The sequence below is a fragment of the Diabrotica undecimpunctata genome, chromosome 2, assembly GCF_040954645.1.
Source record: "Diabrotica undecimpunctata isolate CICGRU chromosome 2, icDiaUnde3, whole genome shotgun sequence".
Lineage (NCBI taxonomy): Eukaryota > Metazoa > Arthropoda > Insecta > Coleoptera > Chrysomelidae > Diabrotica > Diabrotica undecimpunctata.
The window spans coordinates 54,798,825-54,826,045 of record NC_092804.1 but is presented as its reverse complement, the minus strand read 5'-3'; the positions used below and the strand labels follow the sequence as shown (position 1 = coordinate 54,826,045).

At 30.8% G+C, this 27,221-nt stretch overlaps 1 protein-coding gene across 1 annotated transcript; it reads right to left on the bottom strand.

Annotated features, from left to right (window-relative positions):
* Positions 1 to 69: 69 nt before the first annotated feature.
* Positions 70 to 27,137, bottom strand: Atg8a (GABA type A receptor-associated protein autophagy-related 8a). The gene is made up of 3 exons (XM_072522900.1): positions 26,742 to 27,137; positions 12,184 to 12,381; positions 70 to 464 (listed from the first exon to the last, which is right to left on the bottom strand). Exons 1-3 carry the CDS (start codon positions 26,829 to 26,831, stop codon positions 393 to 395), a joined length of 360 nt encoding a protein of 119 aa, XP_072379001.1. The 5' UTR covers positions 26,832 to 27,137; the 3' UTR covers positions 70 to 392.
* Positions 27,138 to 27,221: the final 84 nt, after the last annotated feature.

Sequence of the window (27,221 nt, the reverse complement as noted above, 5' to 3'; positions counted from 1 at the left end):
GATAGTACAAAGGAGGAGGATATATAGTAAGGGCTAAAAGGTATTTGATGTTAGAACAAATACTAAATGTTAAATAAACATTTTATTATTTTTTTGGAACTTAACTAATTTTAATCACAATATCTAAATACATTAAATCCATCAAATCAGGTGGATAAGATCTAATATCTAGCTGTAGCTCTCTTAAGATTAAATATGTGCACATACGTACTTATTCCTTAAATAAAAAAATCATAATCACCATAACTAATAATAAATGTCAGTAACCCAAAAGAAAAACTTGAAAATTTTAATAATCACAAAGTTGTTAACTATTTAATAAATTTCAGTTATACATTAAAAATCAGATTGCTGAACCATAAAAGATTGATTAATCATTCAAAGGGATGTTTTTACAGGTCATCTCCGTAGACATTCTCATCGGAATAAGCAATATATAAAAAGAAATCTTCCTCGTGATGTTCCTGAAACAAAAAAAATTGTTAAAAACTTATAATAAAAATAAAATATATATAAATAAATAAAATAAACACATTTTTTCCATTTTTAATATAAATAATGTAACATAACTTTATATCGGTATGTGAAACTATTAATCAATCAATGTATCGTTGCTTTAACTTTTGCTATGGATGCCAGGACATAAAGAAATTGCGGTAACTAGATTTCTGATAGTCTTGCTAAATGAGGTATATCTATTTTATCGGCTGGGAACTTTTATGCGGTAGGTATACCAAAAAAAAAAAATGTCTAAGTACTAGGAACATTCCACGTCAAACGCGGTTATAAAACCTTTTGCTCGCTCCATCAAAATACTTAAAGGCGGTGGTCTTCAATAAAGTGTATGGTGGCAGCGTTAAACCATATTATGTCGAGTATGTATGCTTTATATAATAAAATAATGGATGCGGTGTCTTATTGTACGCTGACCGCAGCGTGCAACTGCTGCACAAGCATAATATAGACGCGACGTATGGCGTAACGCTATACGCGGCGTACAGCGTTTATTGGAGACCACCGCCTTAGAATTTTAATGAAAAATAAAGAAAAAACTTCTATTTTCTAAAAGACTCTATCAAACAGATTAAACTTATTTTATGACAATAGTGAAACAAGATTTAAAAAATGCATATTTATATTTAAGCCCTGACTAATCTAGTTATTATGTTTATGAAATTTTAATTAACATGTCTTTAAAGGTGAATCACAGATAATTCACATATCGCCATGATAAAGAAAATATTATTTTCATAACGTGAGTTTAAAAACAATAATATACTTCCTTTTGTTATTATAATAAATAGTATATTAAAATTATTTATTTTTGAGTCATTATCTTTTACCGAAAAAGAAGAATCTGAATAATTAAGTTAAACTTGAAGCACATACGAAGGGAAATGTTCTTCATTCCGTCTTACCAACAGGTTTGACTGAAGAGCTAAAAATAGCGAAATACGTGTCACAGAATGACAGGTTTGACGGGATGTGATTATTTCTTTTCGTATATTATTTGTTAAAAAATTTGCTTTGAGTTGCGTTATAAAAATGATAACATAATTCCAAAAATAGTTATTTAATAAATAGTGGCCGACTCCACTAATGAAGGTTGGCTATAACCATTGCAAATTCATCTCTATTTTAGGCTTTTCTTAAAAGTGTGTGTTTAACACGCACCAGTCGCGAATGTTTTTCAATCAAGATATTTGTCGTCTACCTCGTTTTCCTTCGATTTTACCCTTCATAATCAGCTGCAACAACTCGTACTTATCATTTCTAAGTATGAACCACAAATATGATTTCTTTCTCCTTTTAATAGTGATCAAAAGTTCTCCGCCTCTTCCCATTATGTGCAACACCATTTCATTCGTAATATGATCTGTCCATAGATTTTTAAAAGTCTCCTAAAAAGCTTCCAACTTTCTTATTACGTCAAAACTAACAGTAAGCTTCGGCGCTATAAAGAAGAATAGGGTGGATATAACTATTCGTTTGATAGTATTACTTTACATCTTTTAGAGTAATGGAATATACAGAGAAACTACAATTCTAAATATGGGGAACTAAAGCGATAAAGCACATATTGCCATTACATTATTAAAATTATTCATGGGATAAGAACAATTATCTATCTATATAAAAGGCTAGGATGTCACACTGTAAGCCAACTAAGATAAGCCACCTAGGAAATATATCTGAACTACCAACATCTGACATTTCAATTATATTTTGTTCTTGAGATGATACGGATGATTTATTGTTAATTCATTCTACAAATTGATGATTCAAATATTGTTAATCGTAAATTTTACTACTTCACAGTAATTAATTTTTTCGCAAAATGGCTAAAAATATAGGTTACTGTAATTATTTTAAGGTAAGATCAATGACGTGTAATATATATATTTATTATACGTCATTGAGTAAGATAGACATACACTTACTATAAAAATAAAATAACGTTTAACAAACGTCAACTTTTTACCAAAATAAAATAAAATTAAAACTAAATAAAGGTAAATAAAATTAAATTAAGTTAAACAGAATTATGTAAAATTAAATAACAATTAAATAAAATTTAATAAAATTAAGTAAAAGCTATACCTGGAAAAAGGATGCTATACCGTTTCTGCTTCATTACTCATGTAAAATCCCATAAGAAAATGCTAACGTTCATCCTGCTCATTTTTTTGCGTTTTGCGGTGGGGGTAGAATAGTTCGTTGGATCGTTACGTATGATACATAATTGGAAAGGAGAGATAGCGAATATGTTGATCCAGAAAAACACACAAGGCGACTACCAAAAGGGCACTACACAGTTTCTTCATTATTAATGAACGTATAGTTACATACGAGATGTCATTGGGCACTACAGATAAAAATAGTTTAACTAAAATACAAATTTTGATTTATTGACTAAAAGAAGACCTCTGGCTGAGTATAAAATAAACAACCGAACAAATCCTAACATACGACATAGCAAATGAAAGCGGAGGAAATAACGAATATATTAAGTAAGAAAAAACAAACAAGGCGACTACCAAAAGGGCACTACACAGTATCTTCATTATTAATGAACGTATAGCGACATACGACATATCACATGACACTATGGATGATAATACAAAAATTTGCTTTATATATAAAGCATAAAGTAAATATAAGGTAAATTTGCTTTATTGACCTGAAGAAGGCCTCTGACTGATTACAAAATAAACAACTAGCCTAATGCTAGCTTATGACACATCAAATCAAACGACGTGTGACGTTTAGTACATATAATGTATATGCGGTTTATCTCGGCGATAGTATTATTTTCAGTGTTAACGAGCGCTTGCTGGTATATAAATTCGTTCACTGTTTCGATGACTTCGGTTTCTATAACAAGTTAGCGTAGGATTTGTGGTTGCGTGCTTGTTTTCATTAATTTCGTTTTTTGGTGTTTATTATTAAACCCATTTTTGTGCTACATACGCCTCTCGTACAGCGTTTTCCGTTCTCCAACAATATTGATATCAGCATGCAAAGATTTGCACTGATTTATTATATATTGAAACATTCTCCAGAGCCAGATTGAACAGTATACAGGAGAGAGGGTATCCCTGGTGCAGCTCGTTATTTGTTTTAAAAGATTCAGATAGTTCCCCCTAGATTCGTACTCACATTCTTCAACTTTTTCAAGTGTTAGTTTTGTTAAATTTATCAACTGATTTGGTATTCCCAACTCTTTTATTGCTTTGAACATTTCTCTTCTATTTACAGAGTCGTAGGCTGCTTTGTAGTCTACAAATATGTGATAAGTATCTATGCCATATTCCAGTGTTTTTTTTTAAATTTGTCTCAGGGTTATAATCTGACGAATTGTCGATTTACCTCTGAAACCAGCCTGGAATTTTCCAATTATTCGTTCTGCATAATGACGTCAAAGTTTGAATTATACTAGCTATACACAGATCCAGATATTGTAAAATTTATTAAAATTCAAAGGCTAAGATGAGCTGGTCATATTCCTAGGATGTCAGAGGGCAGAAGAAGCCGTATACCGTATAGAAGATGGATTGAAGAAGACCTTGAGATTCTAAGGATCAGAAAATTGAAGAAAGTAGCTAGAAATCGATGGAGCGACTTGTCTGCGAGCGGGCCAATATCCACAAAGGATTGTCGAGCCAATCATGATGATAAGCTTAAAAAAGATACTAACCATATATGAGCCAGCTGAAATATCCACAAAATATACATACAATTAAAAAAATATATTATAAAATTGGATGAAAAAGGAACCTTGTCATTGTAGCTATCTATAGAGAACTAACACCTACAATTAAGAGACGACCATTTTCGGCAACTAAAATTGGTTTTCGGTATTGTATTGTATAAAAATTATGAATCAACTTTTTACTATTTCATGATTTACTATCAGTTATTACTAAATAGGAAACAACTGCAAGAATGTAAATAAAATACACCAAGTTCATCAAAACAATTCAAGATAAAAATAAATAAAAATAAAATTGTTTACACACTTATAATCTGAATAAATTTTGATAAAATAATAAATAGAGATATTTTTAGATAAGCTCATGATTGACCTGTTTTGAACTTTAAAAACACAAAACGCAAAAGTAAGGTACAATTTTTAATATTAATTATATTGCTGTTATACGTTCTACCTTTGTATTATGTTGTAAACAGAAATAGTGGATCCTATACTTGGGAATTTTTCAAGAGCAATCAGTAATCACAGTTAATTTAGCGATATTATAATCTGTACACAGATTACGGCATCTTCGAAGTCTTTTAGCTATCATAATCCATAGACTTCCAACATTTAGCCAGAGACGCCCTCTCAACTGACTTAATTATTATTTTATTTGCAGAGTAAACTATACAAAATTGGATACAAATAGTACTTTATTCACATTGAAACCCTCAGCTTCATACCAATAGGTACAAACCACAGATCATTTTCAACCTGCAGTATGCTTCTTTGTTTTGTTTTTATTCCCAACTATGTGACTATTGGATTGTGTATTTGTCTGATTAGAGAATCTATTGCAACGGGCTGAATGACTAATGCCATTAAAAAAAAACTATGTGACTAAAAATATATCTTGTTGTATCATTCTTTTATCCCCAACTTTTCTATTTACATCGTTTTAAGCACTTATTAAAATGAATTATAAACGAATTTCTGATTACTTTATGGATTCGGGTTTTGGAGAAATTTTCGGGAAAGCTTGTGACATTTTAATTCATATTCCTTTGTAGTTTTAAATTTAATTGATTCAAAGGTTCAAACATATGCAATATACATGGTATTTGCAAGTTATGCAAGGTTGTATAAACTATATATAGCTGATAATTTAATCTAAACTAGAACTCAAATTATGGAAGACAAATATTGCAGATTAAAATGTTTTAAGGAAGTTGCAACATTTTGATTTAGCATTTATTTTAATGTTTTGCTTTTGGTTATCTTAAATGCATATGTTGGAGACTACAAATAAATTAAATAAACAATTTAAATAATGATTCAAATTTAGTTTAAATAGTGATTAGTAAGAGAGGTTGGTAAGAAAATGTGGCATATTTCTTTAATTATTTTCATTATACGTAAGTCAGTTTGGCCTATCCAGATATTCCAATATTTATTTTTTTGTTCCAAACATTTAAGATTATAAGCCGTATCACTATTTTTTTACTCTACCCATCGATAAATATTTTGTAAGAAATTATAAATACGTAAATTAGCACGTCTTATTTTTGAACATCATGAAATACTCATAGACATGTTTGACACAACGAAAAAACGTGTGATCGGGCTGTTACTTTAAATGAAGTTTCAAATTTGAGAAGAGCATTAGAAAATGAAGAATTCTAATAAAAATTCTGGTAATTGTTGGGACACGATTTCCCCATAAAGATATACATAAGGGAACTTGGAAATCCCCTGATAATGAAACGATTAACCAAATAGATCATGTAATCATCGATGCAAGATACTGCTCTAACTTATTAGATGTTAGGTCTTTTAGAGGAGAAAACATAGATAGTGATCACTATTTAGTTAAAGCATGATTTAAAGAGAGAATATTCAATTTAAAAAAGGAGATCAAAAGGAAAAGGAGAGAAAAAATCGACATTAATAAACTAAAAGATCCCGACATTGCAAATGTATACAGACAGCAAATAGAAGATCCAATAAGGACAGAAGAAGAAGACAAAACCAACTATGGGCAAATATACGAGATATTGTGTTAAAGAAATCGGTTGAAATATTGGGCAAACCCAGGTCAGAAAAAAGAAATCATTGGTTTGATCATGAGTGCGAAATGGCAGGTTGTACACGGAGAAAAAAAGAAAGGTATAGAAGTCTTAGAAGAGAGGAAAAACGTATCCATCGAAGTAATACGAAGGAATACGAACAGAACACTCTCAATGAGATAAAAACTTTATTCGATAAAAATGAAACAAGGAAATAGTACAAATAATAGCCGTCGAGAACTTAAACCACGATTAAAAATTTGTGAAGACACTAACGGTGAAATTCTACATGATAAAAACTCAGTTCTTAACAGATGGGCACAACATTTCAGCGAACATCTAAATATAAACGATATTGAAGGAGGTTACAACATAGACAATCAACAAAATATAAAACGTCAACTACACAGTGAAGACCCAACAAGAGAAGAAGTATCAAATGCCATCCTAAAACTCAAGGACAATAAAGCCCCAGAATCGACTAAATCTGTTCGGAAATGTAAAAAAAAGGTGGTGATCAACTTTTTGCAGCAATCCATAAACTAATAGTACTTATATGACAGAATGAATTGGTACCAGAAGAGTGGATAAAGGGAATAATATATCCGTTGCATAAAAAGGGTGATCAACTGGAGAGTAAGAACTATAGAGGCATTACTCTGTTAGCATCTGCGTATAAAATCTTCGGCAATGTATTGGTTGAAAGACAACATTTTACAAAAGATATTGTTGGTCAATATCAATGCGGATTTACTGCTGGAAAGTCAACTACACATCCAATTCAATCACATAGGCGGATTCTAGAAAAGTCACTAGAATATAACACCATCTCTTCGTCGACTTCAAAGCAGCCTATGGCAGTGTGAAAAGAACTGCATTATATAATGCAATGTTAGACTTTGGGATCCCACCTAAGTTAGTTAAGTTGACCCAACTAACAATGCAAAACGTAAGCTCATGCGTTAGAATTGAAGGAGAAAACTCTACGTTCTTTGACATTAATAATGGTTTAAAACAGGGGGACGCGCTGGCGTGTCTCCTCTTTAATATTGTCTTGAAAAAGCCAATCAGACAATTAAATATTAGAATAAATGCAACTATTTTTAATATATCGACGCAAATTCTCGCATTCGCTGACGATACAGTTATAGTGGGCAGAAGTATGAGACACATGATGCAGTGTTTTACAAGGCTTGCGGACGCGGCAAGTGAATTAGGACTTGTAAACAATATCCAACATGGAAATATCCAACAGAGAATTCAAATTAACAACCATATTTTTGAGCAAGCCAAAGAATTCACATATCTTCGCAACAAATACGACAAGCGACGAAATAAAAAGACGCATAGCAATAACAAACAGAACTGTTCACGGTCTCCAGAAACATTTAAAAAATAAAAATATAAAACGTGCAGTAAGGCTCAATACACACAAGACCTTAATAAGACAGGTTTTGATATATGGGGCTGAAACGTGGACCTTATCTCAAAATGATGAAAGACTTCTTAGTATTTTTGAGAGAAAAATTCTTAGAAAGATTTTTGGGGCCGTAAATGAAGATGGGCTATGGCGTCAAAGATACAACTTTGACCTATATCAGTTATACACCGATCCAAATGAAAATAGTGAAATTCGTTAAAATGCAGAGACTTGGATGGGCTGGACACATTGCTACGATGTCAGATCACGAATACACGAAGAGATTAACATTTTCAAAACCAGATGGCATAAGAAGCAGAGGACGACCACGAATGAGATGGATTGATGATGTGGAAGAAGACCTACAGATTCTAAGGGTTAGAAGATGGAGGGAAAATGCCAGGAATCGACAGGAGTGGCAACTTCTTTGTGAGCAGGCCAAGATCCACAACGAATTGTCAAGCCACTTATGATGAATACTAATTCTAATAACACAATGTAATGTAGGTAATAATTTCACAACTTTTGCTCAAAAATGTCGAGACGAACAAAAAGATCTTTTCGTCGCATTTATAGACTATCAGAAAGCTTTCGACAATTAAAATAGTGAGAAATCACTATTGGAACCAACAGGCTGTTGTAACATTAGATGGGGATAGCAGCGATGCGCAACAGGTAAGTAGAGGTGTGAGACAAGACTGTGTACTTTCACCATTACTATTTAATATATACCCCGAAGAGTTATTTACACAAGCACTTAAAAACTGTACAGAAGGAATCAAAATAATTGGTAAAATATACATTCGTTATGCAAAAGATAGTCATTATCGCTGAAAGCGATAAAGACCTGCAAATGCTACTCTAAACACAATTGATGATACTGGGGAACAGTTTGGTTTAACAATAAACAAAAAGAAAACAAAAACCATGGTTATAAGTAAAAGGGGTAAAGGCATAAAAAGGATCCGGATAAAAAATGAAGGTATTGATCAAGTGGACAAAATGAAGTACCTAGGAGTCTAGATTACTGAAGATCTAAATCCGAAATTCGATCAACAAAAGAGCAATCAAGAGCAGCTTTTTTGAAGATGAGGAAAGTAACCAAAGTCACAATCTGCAAATCCCATACCGTATGGTAAAATGTTATATCCATTCTATTCTTCTTTATGGTGCCGAAGCTTACACTGTTAACCCATTTTGTGCCGGTGATGCGTTTACGCAACACCTTAAATAATATTTTTTTTACTTGGCATAACCCACTTATGAGGATAATGTAAGTAGTTTTCACAAAATTAAGGTTTACCATTTACTAAAAAACGAATAAAATTTATAATTTTTTTAAAATTTGTATAGAATATACTTTCATAAAAATGGGAATAATTTGAACTTTTGAACATGTGAAATTCAAATAAACGTAATTTATTCTGTAAAATAAAAAAGTATTTTTTTTTGCTTTTATTTACTCGACAAGATGTTAAAAGTGATGTGTTTCATATAAATAAGTATATACAAGAAATAACTTTTCTTCTACTTCAAATTTATGTGTTGCGTAAACGCATCACCGGTCAAATAGTAATATAAGCGAGAAAGAAAGTTTTAAGGCCTGATCTGCAAATCTGTTATGTTCTGGTTGGTATTTACCGCCATAAATGAAATACTCTTACTGTCCGTTTTTGCTAGTTGCACGTGGTGTATCCACCACAAATACGATGAGTCAAGTTGCCAGTCAAAGTCAGACCTGCTGCTTTTTTTGATGTCGACGTTGTTATAGTGTGAAGTATAGTAGACAACAAAAAAAGTTTTTGAAGTACCACAACCTTATGTTGTGTTCAAGTACAACAAATATACGGGAGGTGTTGACCTTTACGATCATGGAGTAGCCAATTATCGAATAAATATCACAGGAAAAAAATAGTGGTGGCCCTTGTTCACAAATACCATTATATTATTCTGGTTACCAGATAATATTCTGGTAAATTCATGGAAAATTTATAACACTACACATAAAAAAAAGATATCGAAGCTGGATTTTAGATCTTACATTGTTATGTGTCTACTAAAAATGGAAATTTCACCAAGAAAAAAAAATAGCAAATCCATCAACAAATCGACCGCGTGAAATCCAAATATGCCAAAATAGTACTCACACGCCACAGAAGACAAAAGTACAAAGAAGATGTCAAATTTGTCACAGTCAGACAATTTATACCTGCAAAAAATGTAACGTCTACCTTCATATTGGCTGCTTTCAGAAATACTAACTTACGCATAGTACACGGCATTGACCGGTGATGCGTTGACGCAACACCCAGTTTTTTGCAAAAAAAAAACATATGTTTTAATTTTTGAAGTTATACTTCTATACGCGCGCTCCACGTTGGAAATTTGTATGGGAGTGAATCTGTGAAACCATTACATATGTAAGATAATGAGTAAGAGAGAGACAGAAGATATATTTTCTCTCTCTTCCTCTCTCGAATATAAAAATGTTCCTTTTGTATATATAATTTAATATTATACATATTATATAAAGATATATATACATATATTATACATATAATAAAATATTTATTAATATTATTATTTATGTGATATGTTTTGTATTATTTATTAAATGTTCATAATTATATTATTCTTTTGTATTTCAAAATAATAATCTCAATAAATCACTGTATGATCCAGAACTGTCAATTTTGAAATATATTTGTGTTATGTCCTCGGTAGTGTAGTAGTCAGTATCCCCGCCCGTCACGCGGGAGATAGGGGTTCGATTCCCAGTCGGGGAGGACTTTTTTATTAATGTTATTACATTATTGTCATTTTTAAATACTTATGGATATTGCATTTTAATTTGTATTGTATTATTATATATGGAATTATGTTGCACTGTATTGCAGTGTATTTTTTATGTATATTATTGTCATTTTTAAATACTTATGAATATTGCAGTTTAATTTGTATTGTATTATTATATTAATAACAAAATAAACAATGAACTTTACTGCAGAGTATGTGTAAAAAAATTTTGCATTCAACTCCTTTCATACATATATGAAAATAAAAATATACATTTTCATCAAAATATTGATTCAATCCTTCATTGTTAGTAAGTTGTTATTAATTCTGTTTCTCTTTCTGCTATGTCTTACCTATAAAATTACATATGTAATGATTGTGCAGATTGACTCCCAAATAAATTTGTAACGGCGAATGCGTGTATAGAAGTGTAACTTCCACCGGCAGTCCCACTGGACTGCCACACCTGTTTTTTTTTCTTGATTGTTTGGTTTAATTACATTATAATAAAAGTTATAAAAAAAATTCTTATTTTTCTTATTTTTTCATACCTTGGTAATTAATGGGTTAATGTTGACTTGATGAGAAAGTTGGAGATGTGCCTTTTTAGAAGAATTTTGAAAATACCATGGGCCGATCATATTACGAACGAAATAGTGTTGCAAAGAATGGGAAGAGACAGAGAGCTTTTGACCCCCATTAAAAGAAGAAAGACAGCATATTTGGGGCACATACTTACAAATGAGAAGTGCGAGTGGTTACAGCTGATTATGAAGAGTAAAATTAAAGGAAAAAGAGGTCCTAGTAGACGAAAAATATCCTGGCTGAAAAACATTTGCGACTGGACCGGGTTAAACAGACAGACGGTTTTAAGAAAAGCAGATATAAGAGACGAATGTGCAATGGTTATAGTGGAGTCGGCACTAAAAGAAGAAATCTTAATATAATTTAATAAAAGAATTGCTGACAATATACAGAGCCATTGCCAAATAAGTGTGCGGCATAATTACAAGGCAATGCAACAAAAAGAAAAGTTTTCTCTTAGAGATCATTTACAGCTGGCAGCATTGTTTAATAAAGAATTTAATTAGGATATATTCCTTCTGATGAATGCCGTGTGTAGCTACATCTTATCCTGTTGTGTAAAATCAGACTGAAAATGAAATTACACTCAGGCAAAATTTAAGAAAATTGTGAATTTACTATCTTTTGTTTGATAAAAAATATTTGCGAAATATTTGTGGAAGCTATAAAATTGTTAAAAATCATTGTGCGGACTCCAATAGCCACACGAGAATCAGAACAAAACAATCCGCGAGATGACTAAATGGTCTAGTTATGTTGTCAATAAACAGAAACTATCCTCTATAAGCTAAATAATTTCGATGTAAAGGTTATGGAAAAATTTGTTGTTATAAAAAAAGATCTTAGAATTTTGTTTTTTTTTTTAAATATTGTTATTTTATAAAAACGCAAAAGGTACAGCACAAACGTATTTCGCTTCTACTTTATGTATGACCACAATCTAAGAATAAAAACTTTAAAATTTTATTTTTAAAGAATATAATGAAAAATCAAATGAAATTATAAAGTATCAGAAAATCAATTCGAAATTTACTCATTTCTAATGACGTATTTTAAAAGAAATACATTGGTTACCGCAATGGGTGGAAAGGATAAGATTAAAAAAAAACTTTTTGTTTTACCTGGTAAAGGGATCCCATAGTAGCAGATGTTGGTGGAATGACATTATTCACAAAGAAGAAAAGTGCATCTTCGGGTCTCAAATGTATCCTTTTCCTAATAAGAAAATAAAATTGACCTACTGTTAGATCAGAAGGTACTAAATACTTCTTTTTGTCAACATCACCAATTCTTGCTTTGGGGGCCTTTTCAACAATCACCTGTAAAGATAAATGTTATTTAGTAAATATTATTGAGGACTTTTAAATATATTAAAATTTATTGTTTTATCCATTTTATTTAGCGTATCGCATGTCTACACATTCAAAAGTATAAAAAATGTGAAAAATTAAAATTTAATCTTTATAAACCAATCTTCTAATCAAATTTAGAAACAAACACCGAGATTATTTATATAATTTAAATATACTTATCACTCATTCAGTTTTGAGTGGTAAGTCAAGTCCAGGGCTGTTTGTGATGCAGGTATAATACTGTTGGGTTGGACTTCAGACCAATCATGGATCCATTTGTTGGTTGTGTTGAATTCTATAGTTGTAGACGTTTATACTATTTTTATACGACATTTTTTGCATTGTCGATTTTTGTTTTCGTTTTAGTTTGTTAACGTTTTTAGTCCAAGAAAATGTGGTTGTCGAATGTCGCTTAGCGCTGAAAGCCATTATGTTGAAATATATTTAATTACTATTAGATCACTTAAAAATATTATCATTTACGTGGTTATTCAGTCGGGCATAAATCTTTTCTACATTAGCGCATGACTAAGCCATACTGATGCGCATCTCAAAAGAGCTAAGGCTGAAGACGCTGACTGATGACGCCGATGCTCCCTATGTCGAGCCACAGTACTTCTGGATGATGATGTTTCGGGATCTTACTTTTTCAGCAACTCTGATTAAATGCTGCTTAAAGTTTAATGTTCTATTTAGTCCCGTCTAAGTATTTTGGATATTTATTATGGTTGAGTTGCGTGTTTTCAAAGTGTGCTCTGAGCCAAATTGTTATTTAAGTAAAAACAGGATACTTCGCTTTTGGAGGAGTTAGATTAAAGTCTCCATTTTCCATTACTTCTAGATCGTTAGTCAGAATATCTTCAGCTTCTTTGCTTTATGCAGCTTCTTTGTTGGAATTTAAATTTTATACGACATATCTCCCACCCACTCCCATATAACTCTTATTTACTCTTCTCTTCTCATCTCTTTTACTCATTTACTCATCTTTTATTTACAAACGGAAAATTTGTGTATCCAGATTAAAAATCTCCTTTAAGAAACCGTACGTGATACGTCACACACATGTTGCTTGAGTGTGCATCAACATAGAGAAGAATATGGCTATTAGTTATAATGATAAAAACAACGTTTAATATCATTTACAAAACCAATTGACTACCTAAGCTTTGACGTGACAATGGGCTGGGATTTTAAAAACTTTTCCAAACATTTCTAATTTGTGAGTATTTGTCCCATAAGAAGTTGAAAATATTGGTTTTTTTTTAATTGTTTGAAGAATAAATAAAGACTTTTGGTTATTAACATTAATTCTGAGCGATTGGTATTATTTGTTGTTCGTGAATTTGTGAGGTAAGCATATCAAAGTAGTAAGATATTTACTATGAATGTTCATATTTTAAGGTTATGTTATTGTTTGATTAAAACTTTAATAATTTTTTTCTGTATTTCAAGGTATTTTGTTGTTGTTTTTATCGGGGTTATTTAAAAATGAATGAATAAATTATTGAATTTATTTACGAAGTGAAAAAATATTTCAATTGATGTTTTATTTTTTTTATGTGCTAATGCTTTTATCACATCAAAGACTAAATATATTCATTTTCTCGTAGTTTAAACAGTTAATAGTAGTTTTGTTGTCATTACTGAAAAATTAAGTAATACTAGATATCTTTAACACAACATTCAAAAACATTTTTTTAGACTCATTATGGCAATTTGACAGGAAGGTTTCCAGAGAATGTTATAGTACAACTTAAACTACGAGAAAACGAATATCATTAGTCTTTTACAGGATAACAATTACTGGCAACGAAAAAAAGAATAAAACATTAATTTAAATATTTTTTAATTTCGTAAATAATTTTAACGATTTATTGATTTATTTTGAAATGCCCCTAATAAAAAAAAAAACAAAAAAATACCTAAAAATACAGTAAAAAAATAATTAAAGTTTTAATCAATCAATAACATAACCTTAAAACATGAACATTAAGAGTAAATATCTTGATAAATAATTTGATATTCACGAACAAAAAATAATACCAATCGCACAGAATGAATGTTCATAACTAAAAGTCCTTATTTACTTTTCAAACAATTAAAAAAAACAATATTTCCAACTTCCTATGGGACAAATACACATAAAATAGAATTGTTTGGAAAGGTTTTCTAAGCCCCGCCTGTTGTGAGGTCAGACTTGGTAGTCCATTAAAAGAACAGGAGACAAATATCAACTTTTTTGTAACAGTAATATCACAACAGAGACCATTGTCAATTTTTTTTTGTTTGAACACTTGGTCACTTAGCCAGTCGCTAAAATATATCGTAAAATACGAGACTTATAATGGAAAGGAAAAAACTGCGTCACTCGCTTCTCGTCCAGGTGCCCGTCATGACGTTTCTTAAAATGTCACTCAAGTAATATATATTACTAGTAGCAAAGGTTAAACTAGAAAATACAAAAGTTTCTTACATTTTGGGAATTGCCAGAAGTTGTATGCTCATATTTCATTGTGTTTGATAAGATAAAAACATTTCCGTTTTTTAATTACATAATTCCAAGAAAAATTAGCATACAAATAGCTTGAACATTATTTAGATGGCTCCGATAAGAAATTGTATAAAGATAGTTCAAACACTCCTGACCATTGAGCTGCGCGAAGGCGGAGTCAAATTCACGTAAAGGCAGAAAGGTTCTATTGTAAGTGGAATTATACAGTGCATAGTACAATACGTTTCGCATGGAAGTGGGGACTAAACCAAATTTCGTCTACTGCACCCTGGTCAGGAGTGCTTGCACTATCTCTAATAATCCCTACAATCTTGACGCAATTTAAAAAAAAAACAAAATCATGTCGAGATGCTGTCATTTTGTATCTTCTATGAGCAATCTTATTCTGAAATAATTGTTTTAAACGATTAGACATCATTTAAAAAAATTTAAGTTTTTGCAGTTACGTTTGGGAACAAATAGATTAATACAGAAATCCAAAATTTATAAAAATATATTAAGTACTTAAGTGTCTTATTTACATCGGTATCATCAATAATACAATAAAATGATTGACAGGCACACTGCGGCAACCATATTAACATATAACATTAGGTCTAGATAAAAGAAAAACATGATAATGCTTCTGAAATTAAAAGATGAATATTAGTATCCAACAGATATCCAATAAGGACAATACAATAAAAAAACATGAGAAAATTGTAGGACACTTTGAAAAAAAAAGGTATTGCATACTATATTGGATGGGTTAAATGATTGTGACTGGAGAAGAAGGTTTAACCATGTAATGCGGATGGAAGAAACAGTTCCAACAAGTGTACCTAACACTATGTATTTGACATCGAAGAACACTTGCGAAACAGGCGTTGTCACGTGGAGACGACGTCTCCGAATGGAGGAGAATGGAAGAAACTTCTTGAGCACGCCAGGGCTATAGTGCCATAAAAGAAGATCATCAATGGCACTGTCCCAGCCAATTTGAATGTAAGAATTCATATATAAGTGTATCAATTAACTATCATTTAAACTGTAAACTCAATATTGTACTGCAATACCGCACTACTCGAAATTTCGAACTGCTAGCAGTGAACTAACTTTGTCTGCCTCAGAAACTGAGAAATTCTTAGGCAAGGAAAATATTGAAGGGCATGTTGCAGATAGAGAATTAATAGCTAAAAAAAATAACACGAGGCAATATTCATTTAATTTTTCATTTGCATTATTATATCCTTGAATAAGCAATTTTTCTTTCATTATATCTTTTTATTTTTAGGAAACATTATGTGGGGGATTTTTCCATGTCGGACTTAGACTGCCCAAGAAAAAGAAAAAGATACATGGAATCAGTAAACATGTATATAGCAAAAAACAAAGAAACAAATTGACACCCTAAGAAAATCTACTAAAAGATGAAAACGACAAAAGAAAAAACATTAAACGCATTGGTACAATCATTAAAAGAAAAACTGTATGTTACAGAAAATGCTGAATCTGTGTTGTTGGTAAGTTTTCTTTCACATATTCCATAAAGAACAAAATTAAATTATTATATTCTTTTATTTTTGTATTTTTTATTGTTTTAGGCCTCTTTACCAGAATCAGCCAAAGCATTGTTTCAACGATTTTTAAAGGGTGCCAAATGTGCCAAATATTCTCCAGAATTAAGGTCATTTGCACTGGCTTTAAATTGTATTCAGCAAAAGCCTATGATTTTTTAAAAAGAGCTTTTAATAATTCATTACCACACCCATCAACCATAACAAAATGGTACCAAACTTTTGATGGCGCACCCGGATTTTCCAAAGAAGCTTTAAATGCTTTGAAAAACAAAGTTGAAGAAGCAGGGAAGCAAAATAAAACACTTGTAACACTTGTGTGTAATTTAGTGCTGAACGAAATGTCTATTCGTAAGCTAGTAAAATGGGATGGGAAAAAATTTATTGGTTCTGTAGATTTTGGTACAGATATAGAATCTGATAATATACCAGAAGCATGAGAGGCACTGGTGTTTATGTTAGTAGCCTTAAATGACAACTTTAAAGTGCCAGTTGCATATTTTTTAATTGAGAGTTTTTGTGGATAACAAAAAGCATCCTTAGTAAATCTTTGCTTAAATTTTATTTATGATTCAGGCATAAAAGTCTATTCATTAACTTTTGATGGTGCTGCCAACAATTTATCAATGGCCAATGCATTGATTTTATTTAACTCCTATTTGTACCTTCCTATAAAGAGGATGGTAAACGACTTTTTAAAATTATATTTAGGTTGCATTGCATCTGGTACTATTTCCAAATCTAGGTAATTTTTAATTATCTCTCCAGATTTGATCCAGGTATCCTTTTGCCCTGCTTCCTGACATCTTATCCACCTTCTGTATGCTCCTATCTTCACATCCTTCTCCATCCATATATGTAATGAAGAGAGATCAAGCATGACCTCCATGAGGCAGTTAGGGTAGTCAACATTGCTCGTGTTATGATTAAGCATGCTTGTCTTTGAAGCTTATTCAGCTTCTATTAAGTGGTCTTTTGTTGTTATTTAAACTACCATATAAGTGCGCCATACGTAATCATAGATCTGACTAGTCATATATAGCCAGTACATCGGTTTGGGTTTCAAACCCCAAATTTTCCCACATACTCTTTATGTAGAGAGGGAAACCTTTGCTTTGTAGGTTATTCTTTCCAACTGGGTGTTACATGTAAGCTGCTTATCTAATATTACTCCTACATGTTTTACTAAGATTGATAGAGAATTTTTCCATGTCATACTACCTACTAAGGATATTTAATGTTCTTTGGAGTGTGCTGGAAAGAAAATTACCATATTTTCCTCTTACCATAATTATTAGATCATCCCTATAGGCATGTACTTCTTCCCCCGTGTACGTCAAGAAGTGACATCAAGTGATCCACCAGGAGTGACCAGAGGAGGGGAGAAAACACTCCCCCCTGTGGACACCCTTAGCAGTTTTGGCCAAAATCTCTCCTTGCACCTTTGTGCATCTTCTATTCACTCAACAATATATTTTCCAGCATTGCTTTGATCCAGTTACACATAGTAACACACATTGATAGTGGACCTATTTGATAGGGCATTATTAAATGTGCCTTCTAAATATTCTCTCCATTATTAATTGAGTGACTGATTTTCTGAACTACTTTGTCCACTGTTGTTTCTGTTGATTTCCTTCTTGATATGCATGCTGGTTGCCATTGAGAGAATGATCCCTCAAAGGTCTTCCCTTAATATGTCTATCAAGAATTTTTTCTGTTGCCTTCAACAAAAATGATGTAAGACTGATTGGCCTGTGCGATTTAGGCAGGGCATTATCTTGTCCTATTTTGTATATTCACACCACCATTACAATTATAAAAGTCTTTGGTATACAACTTATTTATTATTATAACATATTGTATCTTTATATATAACATATTGTTTGTCTTAGAAAATAATTGAAACTGTATTTATTACGTTGTGTGCATTAATGCGTTAATTAAATTACTAATTATGTTGCAAAATGATTTGATGTTTTTTTTTGTTTGTTTTTAATTCATTACAACAAAACACGAAATTAGAATTCAAAAGTTTGTTGTTTGTTTGCACTCAAGTAACCTATTAATTTTCTTCCTAATTCCTTAATATAAACTTCAAAAGTTGCTTTATACAAGGAAATTATTGCAACAGTGAAAACCACCAGGAAATGATAAAAAATGAATTAATAAAAAATTAAGAAGACAATTTGATGCAGTGGATTCTTAAACTAATAAAAAATACAGGGAACTCAGAAAGTATACTGATGTAGTGGGGAAAGGGTCATCTAATAACGATATTAAAAAAGGAGACCTAAGGATATCAGTAACTACAGAGGAATCATGTTACTGAACACCACATACAAAATATTGTCAAGTACATTGGGAACTAGATAAATATCCGAAAATACACTAGGGCAAAATATCCGCCAGGCTTCAGAAAAAGAAAATCAACCATAGATGCCAACACAGCTGATTGAAAAGTGACATGAACGTGATATAAATTTTCACTTACTATTTATAGACTTCTAGCAATCTTTCGACTCTCTAAATAGACTCGCAGCACTTAATAAAAATGCAAACCTGATTAGATTTATTTATCAAAATTTCCTTCACACTAAATTATTGTATTGTACAATGTATTTCCACAATATTGGAAAAATATTGGAAAAATAGTTTTCTTACACCTATCTATAAATCTGGCAATCGCGAGAGTGTTAACAATTATAGAGGTATAAGTATTCAATCAGCAATCCCGAAACTTCTTGATAAATTGGTATCGATAAATCTCACCTGGGCTTGCAGAAACATAATTATTGATGAACAACATGGATTTTCTAACGGGAAGTCAACAGTAACAAACCTTGTCAATTACCAACAATACTTGTTGGGTGCATTTGAGAATAAAATTCAGGTCGACAGCGTTTACACTGATTTCTCAAAGGCCTTTGACCAGGTTAATCATAATCTTTTGGTCCACAAACTTCATGCATCTGGCTTTGGTGACCTCATTGTTAATTGGATTAAAAGTTTTCTGATGGGACGTACACACATTATATTTCAAAAGAATTCCATTGTTATTCTGGTGTACCACAAGGGTCTCACTGTGGTCCTTTGTTTTTTAACTTGTTCATTAACGATATTGGTAAGGCTATCAAAAACTCACACTTTCTGCTATTTGCTGATGATCTTAAGCTATTTCGTTGTATACATAATAAATCGGATAGAGATCTCCTGCAAGATGATGTAAATAATATATTTTTATGGTCAAAACAAAATGGTTTAAGCTTAAATCCAACTAAATGTTCTTGTATTTCATTTGGTCGTATAAATAATCTAATAGCTAATAGATATGTTCTTAATGATGTACTGTTGGATTCAGTTACTGAGATAAGAGATTTGGGTGTATTATTGGATTGTGCATTGACATTTAGAAGCCATTTTCTTAAAATTAAGGAAACAGGATTTCGTAATCTTGGTTTTATTTTATTTTATATATTTTATGGTCATGATCTCTCACCTATTGTATTTAAATTATTGTATTGCTCTCTGGTACGCTCAGGTCTTGAATACTGCTCTGTTGTTTGGTCCCCATTTCATCAAGTATACATTGATGGATTGGAGAGCGTTCAGAGGAAGTTTCTAAGATCTTTAGCTTTTAAAGCAAATATTAATATAAAAAATACTGATAATTATTTCATATATTATTCTATAATAATGTCTCAATTTAACATTGCTACATTGAAGAACCGCAGGTTGAGAGCTGATATGATATTTTTGTTTAAAATTATAAACAACTTTATTAATTGTCCTTCGTTATTAGCCAATGTACACTTAAACACAATACATAGAACTCGACACACTGCACTCTTTTATATTCCTTTTCATAGGACTGATTATGCTCGTCATTTTCCCTTGTCGAGAATGCTGAGCTCTTGCAATGACCTCCTATTGGATCCTTTCTGTACAAACATTAACGCTTTCAAAAGGCAACTTAAGAATCTAATTATCAATCTAGATATGTGATATTTTATATATATATATATATATATATATATTAACTTTTGTGATTTGATATACTGTTTTAATGTACAAATTTTAACTGTTTACTTGTTTCTTTGTTATTGTTTGATCTTTACTTTTTACTATTTGTTGTATTTTATTGTAAATGGTTCTACCGTTGAAATAAATAAATAAATAAATAAATAAATAATAAATCAATAGTCCTTAATACAATTTAAAAAATGATAATTTTTAATCTTTAGGCAAAACTTCAATATTTCCTGTTGGTAAAATGATTAAAATTCAGGTAATGTACTTTACAAACATTATAAAAATAATTTTTTCTCTTATAGACGAGAACACAAAAAAATCATAAATATTTAATTTTAATTAAAAAAATAATTATTGTCATTAAAATAGAAATGAGCACGCCGCTGTTCTGGTAAACATACCTTGAGCGGAGATCTTTAGGACACCCGATTATACAGGGAGAATAAGGGACTGCTTAGTCTATATATTATACGTCATTGGTTATTCCAGTGGTGTTAAAAAGCAAGCAGAATGACTGGAGTGTGTACTTTTACAAAAAAATGTTGTTTTACTAGTTGGGCCCGGGACTTATTGACCGACGGGTTAACAAGTAAAATTACTTCCTTAGAACAATGTAAAAAAGTTGGAAGTTGAAGTTCAAAAAATTTCTTCTGAGTCTAAAGGTAAATTGGTTTCTCTAGAAAAACGTATTAAGATCGAAGACACTCTTACATTTTGTCAAACTTATGTAGGAACAACTTTGATGCGCAGTAAAATAACCGGAAATTATCGAGGAAAACCATGAAGAAAATGGATGGAATCAGTAAAAGAAGACTTGGGATTGTTAGAAGTACAAAACGGGAAAACCTAGAACATGATAGAAAGAAATTGAAGAACACCATTGAAGCCTTGGGCCTCTGCTTGAGCGAAAAATATTTCGACTGAAATACAATTTACTGAAAATGATCTGTTTCTTAAATTCCATAAGAAATTTAAAAATTCTGGCAGCAGGAGTTATTGTATTAATTTTAATAGATTGTATTCAAAAACTTATTTAAAATTTTTTTAGAATGATTGTGTGCAATGTTCTCAGCGTTCTCAACTTGTTGATAATAATGTCAAACAATAATTCTCTAATTTCATAAATTCTAAATGTAAAGATAACAGCTTATCACCAAATACGTTTTATGGTGATAAACACTGTTCCTTGGGCAATAATCTTCCAAATTTGTTTGCTCAGTATTTTCAAACAGTTTATTCTATTAAATAATGTAATAACCCTGCTAGGATTTCTTGTAATAATATTTGTATTAGTGAGTTTTATATTTCAATATGCAGTATGTTTGAAGAAATTTGAAACTTAATTTTTTTAATGCACCTGGTCCAGATACTATACCTCCAATTATTTTAAAATGTTAGTTTTGAAATTGCCAGACCACTAAACAAAATGTTTAACGAGTCTCTTAAATCAGGTGTTTTCCTGACTGGAAGATATATGACTTGCCACCAATTTATAACTCTAGTAACAGAGCTGATATATGTAATTAAATACCCATATGTAACTTTAGTTGCATTCTAAAACTTTTTGAGGATATTATTACAAAATACATGACTTCATAATTTAAAGGAACCATAATTTGGTGACACTGGCGGCCCGTAAGGTGGTGTCATAGAGCCATGGCACTACCTTATTTTTAGGCAGAAACATAATTTTTTATCTTTAAAATGCCTATTAATTTTTTTGTGTGATTTCTTTGTGTCCGTCACCCACAGCGGAGGTTATTCGATGGGATAATCTTGAGCCATTATCATACTGGAAAAGAGAAAGATTTTACGAGTATTATATGTAGGCGACACAGACAGAGCTATATTGAACTTTTAATAATACATTAAATGAGAATCTTTGTGCTGAGCTCAAAAAGGAAGATATACTACTAGATCGTAAGATAGTATCCATTTATTTCGAATTTCTTTACTCGCTCCCTTGTCGTTTTTAATATGTCTATTATCTATTACTAAGTTTTTGTATTTATAGTTAAACTTTTAGTGCGTCGTGGTGGTGGGTGAATATACCTAGTATATAGATAATATTTTGATTATTTCGTAGGCTTCAATTATTAATTGACAATGAGTCAAATTAGTATCTTAAAAAACTCGTTTCGTGGTTTTTAGTTAGAAAAAAAAAACTACAACTTAAAGAACTAGGTCAGCCTATACCCGATTTAAAAATTGAAAAAGAAAGTGGAAGTGGAGAAAAACTTCGCTGTCATAAATTTAATAAAACTATTTTTGATAACAATAGGTGGTTGTGTGTTTGCGAACAAAGTAATAAACTGTTTTGTTTTGTATGTGCTTTGTTTGGAGGTAACGGGACTTGGTCAAACAAAGGCACTGATGATCTTGTTCATATATGGGATAAAATAAAATCACATGAAAAATCTAAAGTGCACATAAATAATGTTTTTAGCTTTTCAATGCTTGGTAATTTAAACAATATAAAAATCCAGTTAAATTCAGCGTATCGTGATACTCTAAACACAATGAACAAGTAGATAAGAATCAATATGAATCGATATGTTTTGAACCAAACTATAAATTGTATAAGGTTTTGTAGAGCTTTTGAGTTAGCTTTAAGAGGCACGACGAAAAGGAAGATTCAGAAAATAGTGGCATATTTAAGGAGCTGGTCAATTTTAACACCAAATTAGACAATAACTTAAACATTCATATTGAAAGTTCCAAATGTTTTAAAGGTACACCTCAAAAACAACCCAAATGAACTCATTGAGTGAATATTAGATAGGTAAAAGATTCATATAACTGTCCTCTTTCTGTAAAAATTTCAATAAATTAACACACATTTCTAAAATGTATCTCTTGAATAAATATAAATAACTTTAATAATTTAAATAATATAAAACATCACTCTTTCATTTAACAAACAATCACATATACCTTACTTCTATTTCATTTGTTAACATCTCTCCCCTCAAGAAACTTGTCAGACAGTTACAACATTGACTGAAGATCACCCATTATCAGCAATACAGGATAGTTGGAACTATGTATCACGAATCATTATTTAAAAATTCTTGTACTGGCATCATTTAATTTACTTTGTAACATTTGACCTGAAGATGCTTTGCAAATTTTGTCGTTTTCTGGTAGTAAAATTAAATTGATTGTAAGTCTAATTATTTCTTTTATCTATTTGAAATGGACTCACACAAGCAACACATTCATGATTTGAATATTAGATGTTTACCACGAGGAAATTGGAAAGAAATTGAAAATCCGTTTTGTGTTACAGTGATGGCCGATGAAACTACAGATGTTGCTGGTGAATTACAGTTAGATATAGTTTTCCAATATTTGTGTAAAGGACGACCAGCTGAGAGATTTTGGTGATTTACGTGCTGGATGCACATGATGCCAAATCAACCCCTAAATGCATTTTAAATCCCTTATTAAAAAATACTCCAAACAAATTAATTGCTGAAAGTTATGATGGCTCAACTGTTATGAGTGGTGGATTAAATGGTGTGCAAAAAATTATTAAGGAAACATATCCTCTTGCAAATTATGTTCATTGCTATGCACACCAAATGAATTTAATTATCACAAGTGCATGTTGTATTAATAAGCAGGTTAGAATAGTTTTTTCTAATTTATCTGGTTTTTGCTCATTATTTTCTATGTCTCCTCAAAGAACAAATTTTTGGATGAGGTAGTTAATCGCAAGTTGCCAAAATCTTCTCAAACAGTATTTTCAGTCATGGGATGTTCATACTGTTTATGAAAATAGATAAGACCTCATTGCAGTTATGGACATTTGTACATAATATACATTTGCAGAAACTATTAAACTTTTAAGTATTTAAATTACCATTCCTATGTCAACATCTGAAGCAGAACACTGTTTTTGATGCTAAAATGAATTAAAACATTCCTTAGAAATACCATGAATGAAGAACGATTTAGCGTTTTAGGTATGCTATCTGCTATCTTACAAACAATTTTGTAAATGGCATTGATAATATTAATAATAAAGTCATTGAAAACTTTGCAAACAAAAAAGAAATAAGAATGGACTTCATATATCAGAAACTTTAAAAGTGATATTAAACAACTTTGTGCGTATCTGTAAATACTGAAATGGTGTTAGGTATTTTTATAATTTTGTAAATGGACTCTTAGAGACTAGGTGCTTGGGAAATAATGAATTTCAAATATTTTTGATGTGATTTCAAAAATATCTTTTTTCATAGCAGTTTTTTAATTGATTGTATAATTTTAACTTTGCTAGGAAATATATACACAAAGACACCTGGAAATCATCCAGACAGACTTACAGTAAATATGATAGATCATGTTCCTGTAGACTCTATTGTCACTGTAGAATATTTGCTTGCAATTAAATTCATCAGACCTCTAATAACATACTAGAATATATATAATATGTAGAAGGACTCAAAAATATGAACAAAAATAGGGAGCATAAACAAAATATAAACATCAAACTAGAACAGACTAAAATATGAAAACAACTAAATGAAGAGTGGGAAGGGTGCAGAAATATAATGATGGTGCAGATTATAACAGAAAGAAAAAACAGAACACATTTACTGATGTAACAGGGGCACAGAAGCTGACAAGCAGCTGTTAATCATGATTATACTAATATCAAGCAACTACTAGGGTTACCACCTCTTAGTATTAGGTGGGATATTTCAGGTGCTGCTGTTATTTTTAAAATTATAAATGCTGCCCTTACCTGCAGAATGAAATCAGATTTAATGTTCCATATTTGTGTTTGCGCCATATAACTACTTTTAATATCCCCTTCATTGAACATCATATGGTAGTAACAATTCATTACACATATATATGAGATTGTTGAATAACTAGGATGTATGTAGATGTATTTAACACCAGTTTAAGTAAATTTAAGAGGTATCTTGTACTTTCATAAGTTTATTATTTCTGAATTATTGTATTTTACTGTTATTGGGGTTATCTGTTAATAAATAAATAAAGCAAAGGATGAATATAAATAACTATATAAAGACGAAAAGAAAATTCACTGCAGAAAGAGAGAGAAAATATGAACAAAGAACTTCAAGAACTAAGTAAGTCAATAAGCACAAGAAAATTTTACCACAAACTGAACAAATAAAGAAACATATTCAAACAGAAGAAGTGGAGAGATAAGGAGGGTAAAATATTGACAGAACAGCAAGAAAAACTAAGAAGATGGAATTCTTGAATGTGACTGAAAATGTTTTAGATTATATTGACATATAAGATGTTCGTTTGTAATACTCCATTTAACGTTTTTTTATAATATTGCTTTTAATTATGTGTTCTTGATATGCCATACACTAAATAAAAAATAAATTCTCCTCTACTGACATGCTTCTTGGTAAGGCTCATAGGGGCAGCTAAACGATAGGACAACTTAAGAGCATAGAACATCTTTGTCTAATTATTATTCAGAACACATCACATTTATTGGGGACATTTAAGTGAAAGTAACATTTTCTAAACACAAATAAAAAATGCAATAACACTTTTAACTATACAGAAACTGGATAACTTATAACGAAGCAAAAACGATTTTTTTAAACCATTAAGCAATTTTAAATATGCAAGTGATGTATAATATGATGTTATACATGTCTCCATATTACTAAAATAATAATTAAAATACTAAAATTACATCCCATTTAAAAAAAAACATACATTATAAAATTTAAAAAATCATACACCATACAGAAGAATTCATTTGTCAACACTTAAATCAAACTACTAAAGTTGACAAATATTTCATCAATATTTTAATTCTGATCCTTCAGAAACATAATATCTGCACATGAACAGTAAAATAAATCATTTAATGTTAGATGTTGCGATTTGAAAAATAATAATTTGGTGTTTCTCTAATCGAGAAATTGCGTTTCTCTGGTTTACGTATACTTAAATATTTTCGAATTACGCAAAAATAATAAAAATATACACAAAGAAATCAAATGACCTTGGAACGCCATATTTTTAAAGAACGTAAATACATATTTTCTCTTGCCAAAAATTACTAATGCCTTACAAAAAATCCTTGAAAACTAATAATTAATAAATCTAAAAATACTTTAACGAGAGACAATATTATTTATAGTTTCCATCAGTATATTATTGAATAAACTAATTTTTTCCATGACAAATGTCAAAATTAATGTTTTTGATATACTTACAGGGACTCTGTCTGGATATTTTCTCCTGATTTTCTCTCCCTCAGACTTCCTCTTTTCAAAAGGATGTTCTTCTTTATATTGAAACTTCATCGCACTTATTTAAATACTGAAATTTACAAAACACGACTTCGATTAGCAACAAATCTACGTGGTGTCTTCTTGGTTTTCCTTTTTCTTGTTGTCTAACAAAATAATCGATGATATGACTCAACTGCTCACTAGTCAATACAATGTCAAAATAAAAGAAAGCTCACTGCGTTTTATAACTTTAACAAATAAATTAATTATTTTTCTTATTTTTAAAAATCTCTAGCTAAATTTAGGAATTATTTATAGCTCAAAAAAAATGTATAACTGGAATTTTGGCAATTATATTAACTATTATTCACAATTTTGAAATATTGCGCACTTCTTTTATATATCACATCAGTGTGAGTGACATTTGGCAGTATATTATAGACTTTAATGGAAATTAGGGAC

What these genes read in the sequence shown, in the direction of transcription:
- Atg8a (XM_072522900.1), bottom strand. Translation starts at nt 26,831, where the DNA reads ATGAAGTTTCAATATAAAGAAGAACATCCTTTTGAAAAGAGGAAGTCT. An exon ending in AATATCCAGACAGAGTCCCT is followed by an intron (nt 12,382 to 26,741) that starts GTAAGTATATCA and finishes TTATCTTTACAG; the next exon opens with GTGATTGTTGAAAAGGCCCC. An exon ending in CTATGGGATCCCTTTACCAG is followed by an intron (nt 465 to 12,183) that starts GTAAAACAAAAA and finishes TTTTTGTTTCAG; the next exon opens with GAACATCACGAGGAAGATTT.